Source organism: Pelobates fuscus, chromosome 13 (genome assembly GCF_036172605.1).
Source record: "Pelobates fuscus isolate aPelFus1 chromosome 13, aPelFus1.pri, whole genome shotgun sequence".
In the NCBI taxonomy this organism is placed as follows: Eukaryota; Metazoa; Chordata; class Amphibia; order Anura; family Pelobatidae; genus Pelobates; species Pelobates fuscus.
The window spans coordinates 92,823,137-92,843,143 of record NC_086329.1 but is presented as its reverse complement, the minus strand read 5'-3'; the positions used below and the strand labels follow the sequence as shown (position 1 = coordinate 92,843,143).

Genomic DNA, 20,007 nt, shown 5'->3' with positions numbered 1-20,007 from the left:
TGTGAGCTGGAAATGCAGTACGTTCTTTGCTTTGGAAGAACGAGTTTGCCAAATATGTGACTGCCTGCTAGGTGTGACGGCCTGCTGGGTGTGACGGCCTGCTAGGTGTGACGGCCTGCTAGGTGTGACGGCCTGCTAGGTGTGACGGCCTGCTAGGTGTGACGGCCTGCTAGGTGTGACGGCCTGCTAGGTGTGACGGCCTGCTAGGTGTGACGGCCTGCTAGGTGTGACTGCCTGCTAGGTGTGACTGCCTGCTAGGTGTGACTGCCTGCTAGGTGTGACTGCCTGCTAGGTGTGACTGCCTGCTAGGTGTGACTGCCTGCTAGGTGTGACTGCCTGCTAGGTGTGACTGCCTGCTAGGTGTGACTGCCTGCTAGGTGTGACTGCCTGCTAGGTGTGACTGCCTGCTAGGTGTGACTGCCTGCTAGGTGTGACTGCCTGCTAGGTGTGACTGCCTGCTAGGTGTGACTGCCTGCTAGGTGTGACTGCCTGCTAGGTGTGACTGCCTGCTAGGTGTGACTGCCTGCTAGGTGTGACTGCCTGCTAGGTGTGACTGCCTGCTAGGTGTGACGGCCTGCTAGGTGTGACGGCCTGCTAGGTGTGACGGCCTGCTAGGTGTGACGGCCTGCTAGGTGTGACGGCCTGCTAGGTGTGACGGCCTGCTAGGTGTGACGGCCTTCAAGGTGTGACTGCCCACTTTTGTCTTCTTTCAGTTCCCTCAGGTCCCCTTAAAATAGACAATTGCCAGACAAATATAGATGACGAGTAGCGATAAGCGAGACTGTCACAATACTGTAATGTAATGTAAACATCTCAAAGTAAGAGAGGCAACAAGCAGCAGTCCGACAGCCAAAAGATCATTAACAAAGTAAATGTGCAGATGTGCTAATAATAACGAATTAATATTTGCTGTTGCCTTTTGGGGGCGGCTCATATGTTCTATTAAACCTCCTCTAAAAAAAAAAAAACATCCTGTTGTGCAAAAACCAAATATCGTTTAAAATATAAGTGAAATGAATACAAATATTTTGTGTATATCAGAAAGACATTTAAGTGTATTCAATGCGCCAAAGGTTTAAGGTTCATACCGATATCTTAAAGCAATCAGGGTATCTGTATGAGTAAAGATTACCTTTGGTCCAGTATGATTACAGTTACTTTCTCTAATACCTTATGCCGGCATCATAACCTTTGTTTCAGTTGTGTCTGGTTGTATACACCGTTTTAACTGTAGTCTATATTTTGGCTGTGTACGGCTTTAACAATGCTCCAACTTCACGTGTAGATTGCATGCTTCCACTTCTTACACAGCGTATGGATCTCAATATTGTGCATTTAATATCAGTCATTAACACCAAATGATGGAACTGATTTGTACTAATTGTTCTAACTTATTTTAACAAATTAACTGTCAAGTGACAATTTGACTTAGACTTTGTCTCATTGTGTTGGATTCTCAGCTGCCATTCGGACGTAGACCTTCGATCAGTACGTGAACTTGTTTACGTGGGTTTTGTTTATTAACAGGCAAACCAGTTTTGTGTTTTGCTTTTTATTTGTTTGTAAAAGCTGTCTGGTTGTATTTTCCTAAGGGTTTTCATCGTGCCGTGGGGGGGGCCTCCATAGTTACTCTCAATGAACATGACAATGCCTTTTTCCCACAGCTGTCTCTTGACGGCCATAGCTCCTCCTTTTGTCAGGTTTTGTCAAGCAGAGATAAAATACATAGTCCCTACTTTGTCCTATGAAATTCCAACACCGTATTTATGAGCATTTCATAAGATTTTATCTCTTGTTAAATGCTTATATTTGGGCGACAGGCGGGGGTGACGGAGCCTCAAAAACGGGAAACTGTGGGGCACGCAAAACCAAATTGCTAAATGTAGAACATAATAATGAGTTCCAGAATTAACATCAACTGGCTTTTTTAATCCTACAACTTTCAATTTTGTTTTCCAACAGTTCATTGTTAAAGGAGCTCTATAGTGCCAGGAAAACAAACTTGTTCCCCCCCACCCTCATGGCCCCCCTCCCGCTGGGCTGAAGGGGTTAAAACACCTTCAGCCACTTACCTTTCTCCAGCGCTGTGCTCCCTCGGCGCTTGTGAACTCTCCTACTACTGCCGACGTCAGCGCCGAATGCGCATGCGCGGCAAGAGCCGCGCACGCATTCAAGCTGCCCATAGGAAAGCATTACTCAGTGAGACAGCCAGTAGAGGCTGGATTAACCCTCAGTGAAACATAGCAGTTTATCTGAAACTGCTATGTTTACAGCTGCAGGGTTAAAACTAGAGGGACCTGGCACCCAGACCACTTAATTGAGCTGAAGTGGTCTGGGTGCCTATAGTGGTCCTTTAAGTAAATACATTCTCCAATTATACAGCTTACAGAGTGCACGGCTCCACTGCTGGAGCACTCTTGAAACAGATACACAAGTAACCCTTTTTTTTTTTCTTTCATTGAAGGCTTGACCAAGGTTTCCAGTGACAACCAGGTATTCAAATGTTTCCAGTGACAATTTGAATATTCACCCAGAATTACACAGACCTTTCTGTGAGTGTAAACTTTCATACCAGCTCAGAATTATTTTTTTAATGTTTACAATTTTTTTTATATTCTTCTCGTGAATTTGGTAACATGATTGCAGTTGTACCTGTAAACGGTTCACGGTTTGCAAGATGTGGTACATTTTACATGTAACAGAACGGTTTTTAGCACAAACCCAATGATTTGATCTTTGCTGTGTTGATATCATGGTATGCTGGTTCCATAAAATAATGGGTTCAGCTGATGGGAATCTGTAAGACTATTGTATATAATGTACTGTATTATGGTGATTTTGTAAATATTGTTAAATTAAAGCCACTTTTGTTTTTTCCTAATTAAAAAGTTAATTCCTATACATGTTTTTGTTGGTTATTTTGCTCAATAGATTCTCGATTATTTAGTAAAATAATCCCATGTTTGTCAGAATATAGAGCTCTTCAGAAACGTCCAGGTGATTACGGCGATTGAATAATTTTATAAAAATATAATTATAAGTAGAATTGTAATATTAATAAAAAAAAAAACAAGCCAAGCAATCTGGCTTTGTCACCCTGACACTCACACCCATCACCTAAGGAAGGTTTCCTGGACGTCACCAGCTAACAAAAATATTATAATTTGCACTAAAAATAGTATAAATATATTTTGAAAATGCATTTTGTACTGCATCTCTAAATGGCTCCAAGATATAGATAGAGAGGGGCAAATAGTAATATGGCAGTTCTCTTCTGAGAAATGCTGCCACGGTTTTATGTATTTTTGTTCCACATCATCTGGCAGATCTTTCTCTAACCTACTTATTTGTAAAGGGTGGGTCAGCAATGCAGCCTCCTGATTTTTACCGAAGCAATTCAATTGTTTTGACGCAGTTGCAATCAGTGTTGTCCTCACAGAATTGGATTTAAAAGAAGCCTTTAAAAAGTGTATGATCGTGTCATCTGAGCCGGGTTTCCAAAGTAGATTCACTGTAATCAATACAAGCATTATTAGTAGAAACGTATTTATCGAGAGGGTAATCCAGCTGCCTTTTTGGTAAAAGATTTATTTTTGAGGAGGAACTGTCACTTTTCAAGATTTTTACGATTGTTTTTTGTCCCTTAGGTTTCTCAAAATAGTTATGTAGGTTTGAATATTAAAATGCAATGTGGATATCCATACTAACATTTGTAGCTCTATTCAGTAATTGAACTTCTCCATTTTGGTTCTGCTAGTCATTGTATAAGCTCTCCGTATCAAATCAGAACCGGTGGGGCTGGGAATACCGAGTACCAGTGCTCCTGAGCCAGGGTTGGCCAACCTCCCATTCCAGATATGTAAAATAAATAAGGGTCCAGGCAATCCGGCATATAAAAAAAATAGCTTTATTGAGGCAAAAGCAGCAGCGTTTCAACACTACTGGGTCATTACAGCTTGATGAAGACCCGGTAGGGTTGAAACGTTGCTGCTTTTGCTCCAATAAAGCACTATTTTTTTTTTTTTATATCCTCGGGTACCTGGACCATTATTTGTTTTACATATAATGAGTGGGGACCTACTTTTTGTGCATTGTAGCCACATGCACAATTCTCAAATTTCTAACACTGGATGGGGACTATATTTTTTGTGTTTTTAGAAATTTACCTCCAGAGACAGAAACTGAAGCAATGTTACGAGAGTTAAAATAAGGGAATGTTCCATCAGATATAGGACAGTTGGGTGGTATGATTTTATGAACAATTTAACCCCTTAAGGACACATGACATGTGTGACATGTCATGATTCCCTTTTATTCCAGAAGTTTGGTCCTTAAGGGGTTAAACGAAGTCCTGTTTTCCATTCCCCCCCCCCCCCCCCTTAATGTTAATTTTATGGCTTATATGTGAGTCTGGAAGAGGGGTGGGGATGGAAATTAGATAAGTATAAATCGTTTTGGGAAAACACATGGCCTAATTGTATAATAAAAAAAACAAACAGAAGATACATATATTTTTTGGAGTTGTTTTTTACAGTTTGGTTTTTATCCAGTAATTTTACTGTATCGGATTGGTTAAGATCACATGGGCTTAAAAAAAGGCACATTTCTAATATCCCACATTTTAACACTCATTCTCTTTGGATATTTCGATGCTCCCATGATTAGTGGGGCGGGATCTATAATCTCCCTGATTAAATCTCATGCTTGTCTCGGAAATCCCCATTTGCCTGGAAGGACCTATTAAAATTATTACAAGCAATTTTCTTTTCTGATCATCACAATTCTTGTGAGAGTACTCTCCAGAACCAGGTACAGTATGATAATCAGTAGATTCGTAAATTAGGGAGCTCATCCTGAAATCAATGACCGTCTTAATGCTTTAGTTGGTGACTGTATATAAGTAGTCACCGGGTGCTGTAAATTGTTGGCCTCCTGATTAATACTGGGGTAGATATAACCCCCTACTCTGTCTGTGACAGGGGGTGATATATGTATTATAGTGTATGTGTCTATTCCCTTTAACAAGGCAATGGTTAAGTGGTATTTTTTTGATTACTGTAGGTAGTTTTCTCACGTTGAGGAGATCGCAACAGCTTTCATATATCATAGGGTATAGGACCTATTAAAACCCTCACAATTCACAGAATGTGGAGTTAATGTCTCAGATATATAATACATTCTCGAAATGTATTTCCTCTGGGTAGGAGACAATATCGTGGGCCGTCTTTCTAATCCAAGATATGGTTGTATTAATGGATGGAAATCATAAAGGCCTCATATGCTTGAAATTTTCACTTTCTATAAGAATTTGGATATATTTTTGTAAAAACTTCTATAATGTTGTGAGCATGTGGTGATAGTTTTATATTTACCTGAAAAGTCCAGTTATGTAAATAGGGTTCCATGACAGACAGGACAGGCCTTGTGGTTTTATATATGTTTCAATGTCGTGTTTATATATGTTTGCAGTGTTTTATCGCTATATGGCTTATGCAGGGCAATTCTAAATTAAGAATTGCTTGGATTTTAAGCCTGTTGTTTTCCCCCCTAACTATCTTTTTCAGTGGGCAATCAAACCTGTTTCCTCCAGGTTTAGCCATAGATCAGTACAGATATTAAAGGACAAAGAAAGTGTAATGGAAAATATGCATCTTATCTCAAAATGTTGAGAACCACTAGCTGTTGAATAACGGTTCCCTGGACCCTGTGTATTACATAATGAACATCCTCCACTGTTCTTCTGATCCTGACGTTTAGAAAACCGGGGGTTTTGTTTCTTGAAATATTTATAAAGGGTCATATGTGGAATGTGTACACATTTACAAATCTATCACTTGTTTATCGTCCCCCTGGTTCCCCCCTTCTCTTCCTTGACCACTTTGCTGCCTGGCTACCCTATTTCCTCTCTTCTAAAATTCCATCCTTAATTCTCGGGGACTTCGATATTCCTATAAACCCACCTTTGTCCTCTGCAGCCTCTAAACTACTTTCAATGACTTCCTCCCTCGGGCTATCACAGTGGGCTAATTCTCCCACCCATGTAGCTGGCAATACCCTTGACCTAATCTTCACTTATGCATGTACAGTATCTAATATCTGCAACACTCCATTTCCACTCTCTGATCACCACCTCTTATTATTTGCTCTCGTGTACCCCTTCACCCAACAACCTCAGCCTAACCCCCCTCAACTCAGGTAACATGATTGCAGTTACTTAATTCTCTGATCTCCAGCAGTTGTCCGCTGATATTGATTCACGACTGCTGTCCATTCCTTCCCTCTCCTGCCCTTCACTGGCCATCTCCACATATAACTCTACTCTTACATATGCCTTGAATGCTGCAGTGCCGCTCCAAACAAGCACCTCAAGGAGGACCCGCCCCCAACCGTGGCATACTAAATCAACACGCTACCTGCAAAGGTGCTCCCGTTGTGCTGAACGCTCCTGGAGGAAGTCTCGTACCCAATCAGACTTTCTCCATTATAGATTCATATTGTGTTCATACAGTGCAGCCCTTGCCCTTGCCAAACAGTCCTAAATTTCCTCTCTCATTAGTTCATGCTCCCGCAATCCCAGGTGTCTCCTTGACACTTTATTTCTCTTATTCGCCCTGCTGTGGCCACCCCCCAAACTAACCTTACTGCTGATAACTTTGCATGTTACTTTACTGACAAGATTGAACAGCTAAGGAAAGAATTCTCCCCTCCTTGCCATTCTGTTTCTCAACCACACATAGATCATGCCTTTTCTACCCTTCAGAAATTCTCCCCGGCTACTGACCAAGAGGTGGCTGCTCTTCTTTGCTCCTCTCGCCCCACCACTTGCCCACTCGATCCTGTCCCATCTCACCTTATTAGATCTCTCTCCACTTGTCTCGTGCCTTCTTTAGCACACATCTTCAACTGCTCTCTCTCTTCTGGCATTGTCCCTGCTGAACTTAAACATGCCACTGTCGTACCTATACTAAAAAAAAAAAATCCCCCGTCCACCCCCTCTAACTATCGTCCCATATCCCTGCTCCCTTTTTCCTCAAAGCTTCTGGAAAGACTTGTCTTTACCCATGTGTCTCATTTCCTCAATTCCAACTCTCTCCTTGACCCCCATTCAATCTGGCTTCTGCCCTCTCCACTCTACAGAGACTGCACTTATCAAAGTTACTAACGACCTAATCGCAGCTAAATCCAAAGGCCACTACTCCATACTAATTCTTCTTGACCTCTCAGTGGCCTTTGACACCGTTGATCATGCTCTCCTTCTTCAAACTCTTCAATCGCTTGGTCTCTGTGACTCTGTCCTCTCGTGGTTTTCCTCTTATCTCTCCCAACGCTCATTCAGTGTCTTTTTCTAATGATACCTCCTCCCCTCTTCCTGTCTCGGTTGGAGTCCCTCAAGGCTCTGTCCTTGGTCACTTTCTATTTTCTCTTTATACTGCCTCTCCTGGCAAACTTATTACCTCTTTTGGATTCCGCTACCACCTGTTCGCTGATGACACCCAGTTATATTTCTCCTCCCCAGACCTCTCCCCTGCCGTCCTGCAACGTTTCACTGCTTGCTTTTATTCCATCTCTGACTGGATGTCCTCCCGCTTTCTGAAACTCCATCTCTCTAAAACTGAGCTCCTTGTCTTTCCTCCTCCTAATACTGATCCTCCTCTTTCGCTCTCCCTTCAAGCTTGTGGTACCAACATCAGTCCATCCTTGCAAGCGCGCTGTCTTGGTGTCATACTTGACTCTGGTCTCACCTTTGAGCCTCACATCCAGCATGTTGCCAAATCCTGTAGATTGCATCTTAAAAACATAGCCTGCATCAGCCCCTTTCTTGCACCAGATACTACCAAGGAGCTTGTCCATGCTCTAGTAATTTCCCGCATGGATTATTGTAACCCTCTCCTGATTGGTCTTCCCAAAAGCCGTACTGCACCCCTACAGTCCGTAATGAACGCTGCTGCTAGACTGATTTTCCTCTCTAGTCTTTTCTCTCACACCTCACCCCTCTGCCAGTCCTTACATTGGCTTCCTGTATGCTATAGGAGTCAATTCAAGATACTAACTCACACCTATAAAGCACTGAACAATTCTGGCATATCTCCTCACAGATCCTCAGGTATGTCCCTTCTCTGTCTCTCCCCTCTGCCCGTGACCACCTCCTGTCCGTTGTCCGCACCCGTACGGCCAACTCACGCTTGCATGACTTCTCGCGGGCGGCTCCCTTCCTATGGAATAGCCTGCCTACCGCCATCAGACTCTCCCCTAGTCTTGCATCTTTTAAGAAGTGCCTTAAAACCCATCTCTTTAGGAAAGCTTATGGCCTCCAAGACTAACCCCTACCTCACATACCTGTCTCTTGCCCTCTCCTAAAGGGCAGCCCACCTTATTTGATTGCAAATTCCTGTCCTAATGTGTTTTACACCCCACCTCCTATAGAATGTAATCTCGATTGAGCAGGGTCCTCTTCAACCTATTGTTCCTGTAAGTTTATTTGTAATTGTCCAATTTATAGTTAAATCCCCTCTCATAATATTGTAGAGCGCTACGGAATCTGTTGGCGCTATATAAATAATAATAATAATAATCTGTATTTGGTTTTCCATTTGCAGGTTTCTCTGTATACTAGAACATGGCCGGGAGAAAACAAGCCGAGCAGATCCAGCCTGTAATCTGTCTTCCTACAGATAAAACCATATTTTATGTATTTTCATCTATCTCATTACCTAAATGCCCCTGTGGTTGATTAAGGCCTTTATTTGATTTTACTGTGTAAACTGAAAATGTTACATACCACATAAATTTATATTTTGATGCACACCATTCAATCACTAATCTCTCCACCCTCTGCATTCATTTTTGCTTTCACCCACACAGCTGATCCCCATCCATTTAACCTTACATTTATCTAACAACCACTTGTCTTTACACTCACAAACCCAAGAGCCACCCATCTATTTCTTTGCCTGGCACTCATCTTTACTCTCACCCAACCAAAAACACATTCTGCCACCCAGCAATTCTCAATCATCCAGTCTTCTCAGTCATCCGTACGTTTCCAATTATCCTTTCAATGGTCCTTTTCTATACCTATCTACTCATTGTTCCTCACACTAACCCAGTCTTCAACTCATTCTCCCATATGTGCATCCATCTACCCATCAATTACCCATTTCCATATACCCATAAATCAGTCTCACCTGACTTCTACTCTGGTTTGTTGCAATCTCTAAATGTTGGCATTCTCAGTTAATCTGTCCTTTTTGTACAGGAGAATGTGCTGCGTCGAGTGGCCAGGATTCCTCTTATTCATTCAGCCTTCCAGATTGCCTCCTTTGCCTATCAGGATATAAAAAATATGAATCCTTTGTTGGGATATTTCTTTAATGTGTCTGAGAGAGGAGTGAAGGCTGCCACCCAAATAGCTACATCAAGCATGGGGCCTGTCCTGCGTGTTGTGGAACCTCAGAGTGAGTAGACATTCCTAATGCCAAATTATTACTATACGTGAAAGAGGAGAAGAACCTCGAACAATTGGTCATGCTTCGGAGTTTGAGAGGGTAATGTTCAGATTAGGAGGTCTATTAAAGAGACACTGCCAGAGGTTTAGGTTAAATGTTTGACACATTAATAGAACACTAAATAAATTAGTTTTTTTTTTTTTTTGCAATAATGAAGTAGAATAAATTAAAAACAAAGTAGGTAACACAGATCCTAAAAATATAACTCACCAGTGGGCTTCTACACACTAAGCAATAGCGACTTGAAATAAAAGCAAACAATAAATATAAAATATAGTGTGAGCGCTCCTACAGGAAAATTAATTTAAAAAAATGAATAGATCTAATAGATGTATTAACAGCAATATTTAATAGTATTAACAGACACATCAACTCAAAGTCATAGTAACAATGGGACGTAGATACACTTCATTAGGCATGTGCATGGGAAAAAATTTTGGTTCGGCTCGGCTCGGCATTCCGAAATTTGGGACTGCGGCAACGTAGACACTTCGGGACCTCGGCAATAGACAGTTCGGGACTTTGGAATTTCGGAACTTCTCTTGCAGCCGCTTGGTAGATAACTCCCTAATTCCCACGGTATTAGGGAGTTACCTACCAAAAGGCTGAAAGACCTAAATTGGTCTTTCAGCAACATTTACTAATACTAAGTAAAAATGACTTGGTATTAGTAAATTGTGCCCCTATTCGCTATACCGTGAGTATGGGCATGTCTATTAAACAGTGAGCAGCCAGTGGCTGCTCACTGTAAAAAAAAAAAAAAAAGGGTCCCCCCCCTCCCGAGCCCCGTGCGAGTGGGGGCTTTTAAACTAAAGGGGGGCCTATTGCCCCCCCCCCGAGCGGCAGGTGTAGCCCTGAAGTAAAATAATGGGGGGGGGGGACTTATTGTCCTCCCCCCGGCCCCCACCCTTGAGCGGCAGGTGGGGGCCCTAAATTAAAATGAGGGGGGGGACCTAATGTCCTTCCCCCTGGCCCACACCCCTGAGCGGTGGGTTGGGCCCCTAAATACTAATTAGGGGGGTACCTAATGTCCTCCCCCTGGCCCCCACCCCTGAGCGGCAGGTGGGGGCCCTAAATTAAAATGAGGGGGGGGACACCTAATGTCCTCCCCCCTGTCCCCCACCCCTGAGCGGTGGGTGGGGGCCCTAAATACTAATTAGGGGGGTACCTAATGTCCTTCCCCCTGGCCCCCACCCCTGAGCGGTGTGTGGGAGCCCTAAATTAGAATGAGGTGGGGGGACCCTTGATTGTTGTAAGTGTTGCAAATGCTTACAGCTGAATCCTGGCTACGTTTGTATACTTTTTATTTAAACTTGTATACAGTGTAACATTATTCTTCTTCCACTGGGTAAGTATATTAGTTCTTAGGCAATACTGTACTTAGGAACTTCGGCACTTTGAAACTAGGGAACTTCGGGACCCGGCAATTCGGACATTTGGAAGTACCCGAATTGCCCGAAATTTGTCCGAATTCATATTCAGACCGAAACAAATTGCACATGTCTACACTTCATCACAGTGGCATCCAAATCGTAATGCCGTCAAAACAACTACAACTCAAATGCCCGTGTGACGATAGTGTATCAAGTATAGGTAAAATATAAGCCAAAAATATAAAAATGGCCAACAGGCTGTAAACTGTAAAATATACCCCCTAAAGATAAACGAGAGAGGGGAATATTCACTAAACAGTTAAATAAATACTGGGTAAAAAAACGGTATGTAAAACGGTATCTGTGGCTATCCAATGTATATATCAAATACCCAATTTAGTTTTTACTTTTATGAGTGGAGCAATTTAAAAAAATGTTTTTTTTAAATTTGGCATGCAAAGGATTAAAAGTTGCTTGCGCGTTTTGCTTTCACAGTATAAGATAAGTATGGTTCCTGCTATTCTTTTAAAGCCAACAAGCCTCAATCGTTGATGCTCATACTGTCAATCAGGCATAGTGATGTTGGCATCATTAAAGCACAACTGTCACATCCAGTTTTTTGACTTATAGCAAGGATTGAACAATTTGTTTTATTTCATGTTTTTTTTTAAAAAAATGTTTTACTGTTATATTTAATTTACATTGTATGCCTAGCTATCAAATGCATTTAACCCAAGCAGTGCTGTATTCCTAGTACAGATCAGAAATATATTTTTTTAATGTGAACTTTTCGAAATTAATACTAATGGAAATTTGATACTTAACGCAAGAAAGCGATTTAATGATTATAGACGATTTGTTTCTATGCTGCCTTTGAGAGTGTCTTATCTAAATATAGTCATAATTGTAAATTTAAAAGTACATATTTTTTCTCCTGCACAGTTACATTTTGGTTCTTTATTTTACTATTTTTGCTTTTTTACATTTTTTTTTATAGTAAGGAGATAAAATCCAATTAAGAAGTGTTCTAGTCAGTTCATTTAAATACCAATTTGTAAAAGTTAATGCCGACTGCTGAGGGGTTTTCTTTTAGAGTGTGTCCTGCAGGAATTTCACGTGGCATGGTCCGTGACAGAGGTAACAGGGGGCCACGTGTCCTTCAAAGCCCCTCTTTTTCTGTTTCATAGCAATCAAATACGACCGTGCCGTTGTGCCTTGTTTCCAGAGATCATTCTAGAGTCCTGTGCCAGAAACCAGCTGTTTCAGGGCTCACGATGAGTATGCCAAAGTAACCAAACGTGGGTATGGTCATGTGAACGAATAAACAAGATACCGCTGTGATGCAAATAGGACGCGTTCCCCTGCTCGGTGGGAGCCGCTCCAAGCAAAAGGGAAATTCAGAGCCGGCTAATTTAACACTGACTGTTTTAAGTGAGAAATAATTATCTTCCATCCTCAGGAGACCAGGCTTGGCTAATAGTTCCTTTTATTTAAAATCTTCAGACTTGGTATCCGAGTTGTGAGAATGTTAGACAAAAAGGAGGCTGTAGTTATCCCTTCCCCCTGCTAATAGACAAAGCCGGGTCACAGAGAATAGAAAGACACATAACGAAGATACGCAGAAGGTGGGGGTGGTGAATGTTGGGTACAGACATACACGAGGGATGTTGTGTTCAGTTCTATAGAGCAGATCTCCAGGAGGATACAGTGAGGTAGTGATAGTACTTTATAGATCCCTGGTAAGATCTCACCTAGAGTATTGTTTTCAGTTCTATAGAGCAGATCTCCAGGAGGATATAGAGAGGTAGTGATAGTACTTTATAGATCCCCGGTAAGATCTCACCTAGAGTATTGTGTTCAGTTCTATAGAGCAGATCTCCAGGAGGATATAGAGAGGTAGTGATAGTACTTTATAGATCCCCGGTAAGATCTCACCTAGAGTATTGTGTTCAGTTCTATAGAGCAGATCTCCAGGAGGATATAGAGGTAGTGATAGTACTTTATAGATCCCTGGTAAGATCTCACCTAGAGTATTGTGTTCAGTTCTATAGAGCAGATCTCCAGGAGGATATAGAGAGGTAGTGATAGTACTTTATATATCCCTGGTAAGATCTCACCTAGAGTATTGTGTTTAGTTCTATAGAGCAGATCTCCAGGAGGATATAGAGAGGTAGTGATAGTACTTTATAGATCCCTGGTAAGATCTCACCTAGAGTATTGTGTTCAGTTCTATAGAGCAGATCTCCAGGAGGATATAGAGAGGTAGTGATAGTACTTTATAGATCCCCGGTAAGATCTCACCTAGAGTATTGTGTTCAGTTCTATAGAGCAGATCTCCAGGAGCAGGGCCGGACTGGCCCACCGGGATACCGGGAAATTTCCCGGTGGGCCGCGGCACCTGGGGGCTGCAGAGCTCTTACTCCCTATAGAGAGGGAGCCCTGCAGCCGTTTTTAAGAATATCGCGGCCACCGGCCGCATGTCGGTGCCGCCGGGTGGCCGGTCCGGCGGCACACTCTGAGGTGATTACTCACCTTGCGGCCGGCGGCCCCGTCTCCTCTGCTGACAGCTATGCTGCTGTCAGTATCAGTGAGTGTGCCGGGCGGCCGCCTAAGTGATGCAGCAGCACACTCACTGATACTGACAGCAGCATAGCTGTCAGCACAGGAGGACTGAGGGAGGGGGCGGAGCTAACTACCAAGCTCCCTCGCGGTTCCCATAATTCCTAGCATCTACACATCATAGAGTAGCGATTACTCTATGATATGGCTGTGCTGGGAATTATGGGAACTGCGAGGGAGCTTGGTATTTAGCTCCACCCCCTCCCTCAGTCCTCCTGTGACAAGGGGCAGACAACAGGGACACAAACAGAGGGGAAGTAAAAACTCAGGGAAAGGGGGGACAAAGAGAGGGGTAATGGAGAGACAGGGGAAGGGGGACAAAGAGAGGGGTAATGGAGAGACAGGGGAAGGGGGACAAAGAGAGGGGTAATGGAGAGACATGGTAAGGGGGACAAAGAGAGGGGTAATGGAGAGACAGGGGAAGGGGGACAAAGAGGGGTAATGGAGAGACAGGGGAAGGGGGACAAAGAGAGGGGTAATGGAGAGACAGGGGAAGGGGGACAAAGAGAGGGGTAATGGAGAGACAGGGGAAGGGGGACAAAGAGAGGGGTAATGGAGAGACAGGGGAAGGGGGACAAAGAGAGGGGTAATGGAGAGACATGGTAAGGGGGACAAAGAGAGGGGTAATGGAGAGACAGGGGAAGGGGGACAAAGAGGGGTAATGGAGAGACAGGGGAAGGGGGACAAAGAGAGGGGTAATGGAGAGACAGGGGAAGGGGGACAAAGAGAGGGGTAATGGAGAGACAGGGGAAGGGGGACAAAGAGAGGGGTAATGGAGAGACAGGGGAAGGGGGACAAAGAGAGGGGTAATGGAGAGACACAGGGGAAGGGGGACAAAGAGAGGGGTAATGGAGAGACACAGGGGAAGGGGGACAGAGAGGGGTAATGGAGAGACACAGGGGATGGGGGGAAAGAGATGGGGTAATGGAGATACACAGGGGAAGGGGGGACAAAGAGAGGGGTAATGGTGAGACACGGGGGAAGGGGGACAAAGAGAGGGGTAATAGAGAGACACAGGGGATGGGGGAAAGAGATGGGGTAATGGAGAGACACAGGGATGGGTGGACAAAGAGAGGGGTAATGGAGAGACACAGGGGAATCGGGGACAAAGAGAGGGGTAATAGAGAGACACAGGATATGGGGGGACAAAGAGAGGGGTAATAGAGAGACACAGGAGATGGGGGGGACAAAGAATAATAAAGAGACACAGGGGGAGGGGGGACACAGAGACAGAGGGGTAATAGAGAGACACCAGGAAAGGGGGTAAAAAGAGACAGAGGGGTAATAGAGAGACACAGGGGATGGAGGGACAAAGAGACAGAGGGGTAATAGAGACAGGGGAAAGGGGGCAAAGAGACAGAGGGGTAAGAGAGAGAGACACGGGTGGAGATGGGGAAGAGAGACACAGGGAGGAGAGGGGGAAGACAGACACATGGAGGAGAGGGGAGAAAGAGACACAGAAGGTTTGTTGGGGGAACAAAGACATACAGAAGGGAAGGGGAACAAAGTAACACAAGATTTGTGGGAGGAAATACTGGGCTGGGGGAAAAAGAGACACACAGTGGCTGGGAGAAGAGAAAGAGGCACACAGAGTCTGGAGTTAGAAAGAGACACACAGATGAGATTTGGAAAGGGAGAAAGAGACAAAGGGGCTGGGGGAAAGAGACATACAGAGGCTGGAGAAGGGTAAAAAGAAACACACAGGGACTGGGATGAAGTAAAAGAAACACAAGGGTCGCTGTAAGAGACAAAAAGGAGACAATTGGAGACGATACACTAAACGAGGTAAACGTAATAGACGTAATTGATGTGATCCTGACAGTAATACACACACATATATATATATTTATATATATATGCATGTATATTGATGTGTGTATTAGCAACATATATAATTATGCCTATAATATATTAATATACATTTATATTTGCATAATACACACATAAATGTCATTAATATATACATATTTGTAATGAGCACGTATTGGCCCAGTCTTGTTGCTAGTTGCATACTCATGCACAATAACATATTCAAAGTGAAGAGCGTACCCATAGGACTTCAAAATGAGCAAGATAACTTAATTTTTCTTTTCAGTTGTGCAACCGCATACATTCACCATTTCAATCCCAGTACTAAAATGTCCTTAATAGGCCAAATTAGTTGTACAGAAACATTGATTACATGCAAATGAATGTCTGCTTAAAATAAAGGCGCTCTTTTGTTTATTTTGAAGCCCTATATGCGTTCTTTTGCTGGAGTAATAGTTTTCAATTTTAAGTTATTTTTTCACCCTTTATATCAGCACACTATGCTGGCGCAACGCATTATTGGGCTGGTATAGAATTTTTTTCCAGGGCTGATTTTAGTTCCCAGTCCGACCCTGTCCAGGAGGATATAGACAGGTAGTGAATGTACTTTATAGATCCCCGGTAAGATCTCACCTAGAGTATTGTGTTCAGTTCTATAGAGCAGATCTCCAGGAGGATATAGAGAGGTAGTGATAGTACTTTATAGATCCCTGGTAAGATCTCACCTAGAGTATTGTGTTCAGTTCTATAGAGCAGATCTCCAGGAGGATGTAGAGAGGTAGTGATAGTACTTTATAGATCCCTGGTAAGATCTCACCTAGAGTATTGTGTTTAGTTCTATAGAGCAGATCTCCAGGAGGATATAGAGAGGTAGTGATAGTACTTTATAGATCCCTCGTAAGATCTCACCAAGGTCTCACTTACATGCGCCATAAGTAACCAGTAACGCAAGTTCCACCTAATGTATGATGACAATTCTGCAATAGTACAACTTTCGAATGATCTTTAGAATTATGTCATGGCAATCACATGATACAAAGTCACTCCACAAGTTCTTATAGGGATGGTCTGCCTTATGGATCAATAAACACATTCTATGAGCCATAAACACAAACATATTCACTAAAATATAAAAAATATCTTTTGAGCAGGGTCTTCATCATCGGAATGTTCCTGTACCAATTTGTAATGGTATAATTTATTGTTAAAGGGACTCTCCAGTGCCAGGAAAACAGATTGTTTTCCTGGCACTGCAGTTCCCCTCTCACCTCCCATCCCAGGTTACTGAAGGGGTTAAAACCCCTTCAGTGACTTACCTGTATCCAGCGCCAATGTCCCTCGGCGCTGGGTCAGGGTCCGCCCACGCTCCCCCCCAAGGGCCGTCTTTAATATTGATTGGACCCTGGGCAAGCATCTGCTTGGGCCCCCTGGGCATGCAATCACTCCCTCCACCCCAACCTAGAGGCAAAACTAATGTAGAGAGTGCCTTGGTGCAAAAAAAAAAAATCAGGCCTGCCCTGTAGCACAAGAGTAAAGAAAAGATAGATCTCCATCTGTCATACAACTCCTGCAATGCTATGCCAGCTGGGGATCTACCATCCTTGCAGGGTTGTATTTTTGAGCAGTGTTTGTGCAATTGAATGTCAGCATGTTATTGTATAGAGTGTATGTGTGCATGTAGGGGTGTATTTGTATGTACTGTTACCATTGGAATGCAGTGGTGTACTTGTGTGTAGTGTTTGCGTTTGAATGCAGGGATGTGTGATTGTCTGTAGTGTTGGCTTTTAAATGCAGGTGTACGTTTGTGTGTAGAGTTGGTGTTTGTATATAATTTTTACGTTTTATTACAGGAATGTGTTTGTATGTAATGTTTGTATTTGCATGCAAGGGGGTGTTTGGATGTACTGTTGTGTTTTAAATGCATATGTACATTTGTGTGTAGTATTGGTGTTTCAGAAAACTGGTGTGTTTGTATGTAATGTTTGTGTTTGCAGGGGTCTGTTTGCATGTTGTGTGATTTCTATAACACATATACACATTAACACGCAGATACACACATAAGCACACTGACACATGCTCACACCTTGACACACACTGGCACATTCATACACACACACTCAGATACAAACGGATACAAGCACTTTGATACACACACACACTGGCACATCCACACACAGAGATACACACACACACACACACACACTGACACAGGTATGTACACACACACACACTCAGATACACACATACATAAAGGTATAAATGCAGGGGTGTATATGTGTACAGTGCTAGAGATGGAATGTAGGAGTGTATTTGTGTTGGCATTAAAATGCTGGGATGTATGCATTACCACACACTCAGATGCACACTTACACACACCGACACATACAGACACACACACACAAACACACACACACAGGTACACATACACACTGACACACAAGTACACATACACAGGTATACATACACACAGAAACACTGACACGCAGACAAACACAGTCAGATACACACAAGGACATAAACACAGCCAGATACACACACACATATATGTGTACATTTACATATTTTAATCTCTGCCTTCTAGCAGCTCTTGGACAGCAACTCCCAGCAACCTTGGCCAATATAATGTCTCAACTCTGTTCTTTCATACCCTGGTCCAGAATTTGGCAAAAGTGACATTTGGAAATGGTGTACAGCCTTTGATTACACTTGATGCAATAATATGTTAAAATAAATACTTTTTAAATTTATATTTAATAGGGAATTGTCAGGTTCTTCTAGGATTTTTAACATGTACTTATTCCCTGTGTGTTACATTACAAACACCAACACTTGGAGTGATATCAGAAATAAGCAAAACAAAAAACATTTAGCCACCCTCCTGTCTCCTTACCTTTTGGGTACAGAAAGGTGGCTTCCCTGGGATCCAGTGAGAGCTTGCTGGCCCAGGCTGATGGGAGTCTGCCATCAGCTTTCTCAGTCCCTCTCCCTCACAATGCTTGCACTCTCCTCCATGTGGTGTGTGCCTCCTCCCCAGCGGCACTGAGGAGGAAGTGATCTGACCTTCCTCCCAGCATGCCACGGACAAGAAAAGGGATCACAGGGCAGTGTGTGAGGGGGGTAGCTGTGAGCATACACATAGAATGTCTATGGCTGTGAGTATGTAGGCAGCCACCCCCATATTACAGGGGCCAGGTCCAGAGCAGTATTAAAGGGCTGTGGCCGCTGATTACCTCAGGTGCTGCAGGGGGCCCATAGAGCAGCTGCCTTAGGGCCCCCAGGAGTAACTGGGCCCGGGGCAGCTGCCCCTTTTGCCCCTCCTTAACCCATTAAGGACCAAACTTCTGGAATAAAATGGAATCATGATGTGATGTAATTCCAGTAAAATACAAGTTTAGCAGGCTAAGATTGCCACAAGGCATATGTATGTATATGTGTTTGTAGTATCAGTTGGTTAATTACACGTAGCTAAGATACTGTCATCACTGTACTGATCAGGTGCAGGAATGTAAGAACTGGAATTACGCGTCCCTCTCCTTTGTATCAGATGAGCCACGTGGTTAGACCGGATGGATGAGTTTAGACTCTATTCATTAAATAGGTTAAGGGTATGTGTGGGTGTAGTTAATTGTGGGAGGAGCTACAGTGCTATATAAGGAATGTACTCTATGTATTCAGTACTCAGACTTTGCTGTATTTTGGTGACGCTAGTCCCTCTGAGTCCCGATCGGTGATCCAATAAAGAATCTCTTCCTTCCTGAAGAAACCTGTGTCCATCTCTCTGTGCTTGGCTTCCGTCAGTTTCTCCGGTATCATTTGGTGCATTGGCCGGGAAGCTCATCGTTCAACGGTAGCTGAGAGGCAGAGGCGTGAGACGGTCTATCTTTGCCCACGTTCTCTACGGCTGCACCCCTGAACTTCTGCGTGGACCTCCCTTCGTCTCGGCGCCACTGGTCTGTTGTCCAGGAGATCATCGGCCTCTACGTGAGAAGTGCTGGGGTGTCCCCGTCGATGAGTGTGAACTCAGGTTCAGGAACGAGGAGGTAAGATAACTGCTGTTTTAGACGGCAGGACCCGCTAGGGGTATACCGATTGTGCGGTAGGCCCAAAGGGGTTTTTGAATCTGTATCTGCCCCCTCTGTCGGAGGGAAGGAGCGAAGGCGCACCGCTCGATCGAACGCTCTTTAGTCAGACCGTTTGATTTGGTTAGTCAGGCGGGGTCCTGGTGTAAGATAGCCCTAGCCGGACACCGGTGTCTTGTCTAGACTAGCGTTCTAGGGTGTATATTACGTTCGCTAGGTCGGAGGGACCGGGAGACTAAGCGGCGCCTGTGTAAATTCGGTTCGCTAGTTCTCATCCTATCTGGGCTAAGTGGGAAGGCGTGTAAATTTGGAACCCACTAGACTTTTGATAGTACGACTAAGAGGCGCCTGTGTAAATTCGGATCTCTAGCTCGTTGTATAGTGCGACTAAGAGGCGCCTGTGTAAATTCGGATCTCTAGCTCGCTATGTATATGTGGTGATTGGGCAGTGTGGCTAACCAAAACGGGTGTATATAGTTTTAGGTAGTCCATTCAAGGTACTGGCCAATAGTTTAGTTGGGAATTGTAAATGTGTTAACGATTGTTTTAGTAAAGTGTATATCTTGTTAGATAGCGCGAGCTCAGCCGTCTAGCGAGAGTGTTAATAGTGTGTTGCTGTAT

At 43.6% G+C, this 20,007-nt stretch overlaps 1 protein-coding gene and 1 long non-coding RNA gene across 2 annotated transcripts in view; both read left to right on the top strand.

The window, feature by feature from the left end:
- The first annotated feature begins 643 nt into the window (after positions 1 to 643).
- Positions 644 to 967, top strand: LOC134583575 (uncharacterized). Its single transcript, XR_010086322.1, has 2 exons — positions 644 to 783; positions 820 to 967. It is a non-coding gene; the product is annotated as an uncharacterized LOC134583575 (long non-coding RNA).
- Positions 968 to 4,679: 3,712 nt separating this feature from the next.
- LOC134582455 (perilipin-2-like) overlaps positions 4,680 to 20,007 on the top strand; it is a 116,563-nt gene continuing 101,235 nt past the window's right edge. Inside the window, exons 1-3 of the mRNA XM_063439062.1 lie at positions 4,680 to 4,809; positions 8,598 to 8,653; positions 9,257 to 9,455. Of these exons, the coding sequence (XP_063295132.1) occupies positions 8,618 to 8,653; positions 9,257 to 9,455 (235 nt within the window). The 5' untranslated portion in view covers positions 4,680 to 4,809; positions 8,598 to 8,617. The remainder of the gene's footprint in view (positions 4,810 to 8,597; positions 8,654 to 9,256; positions 9,456 to 20,007) is intronic.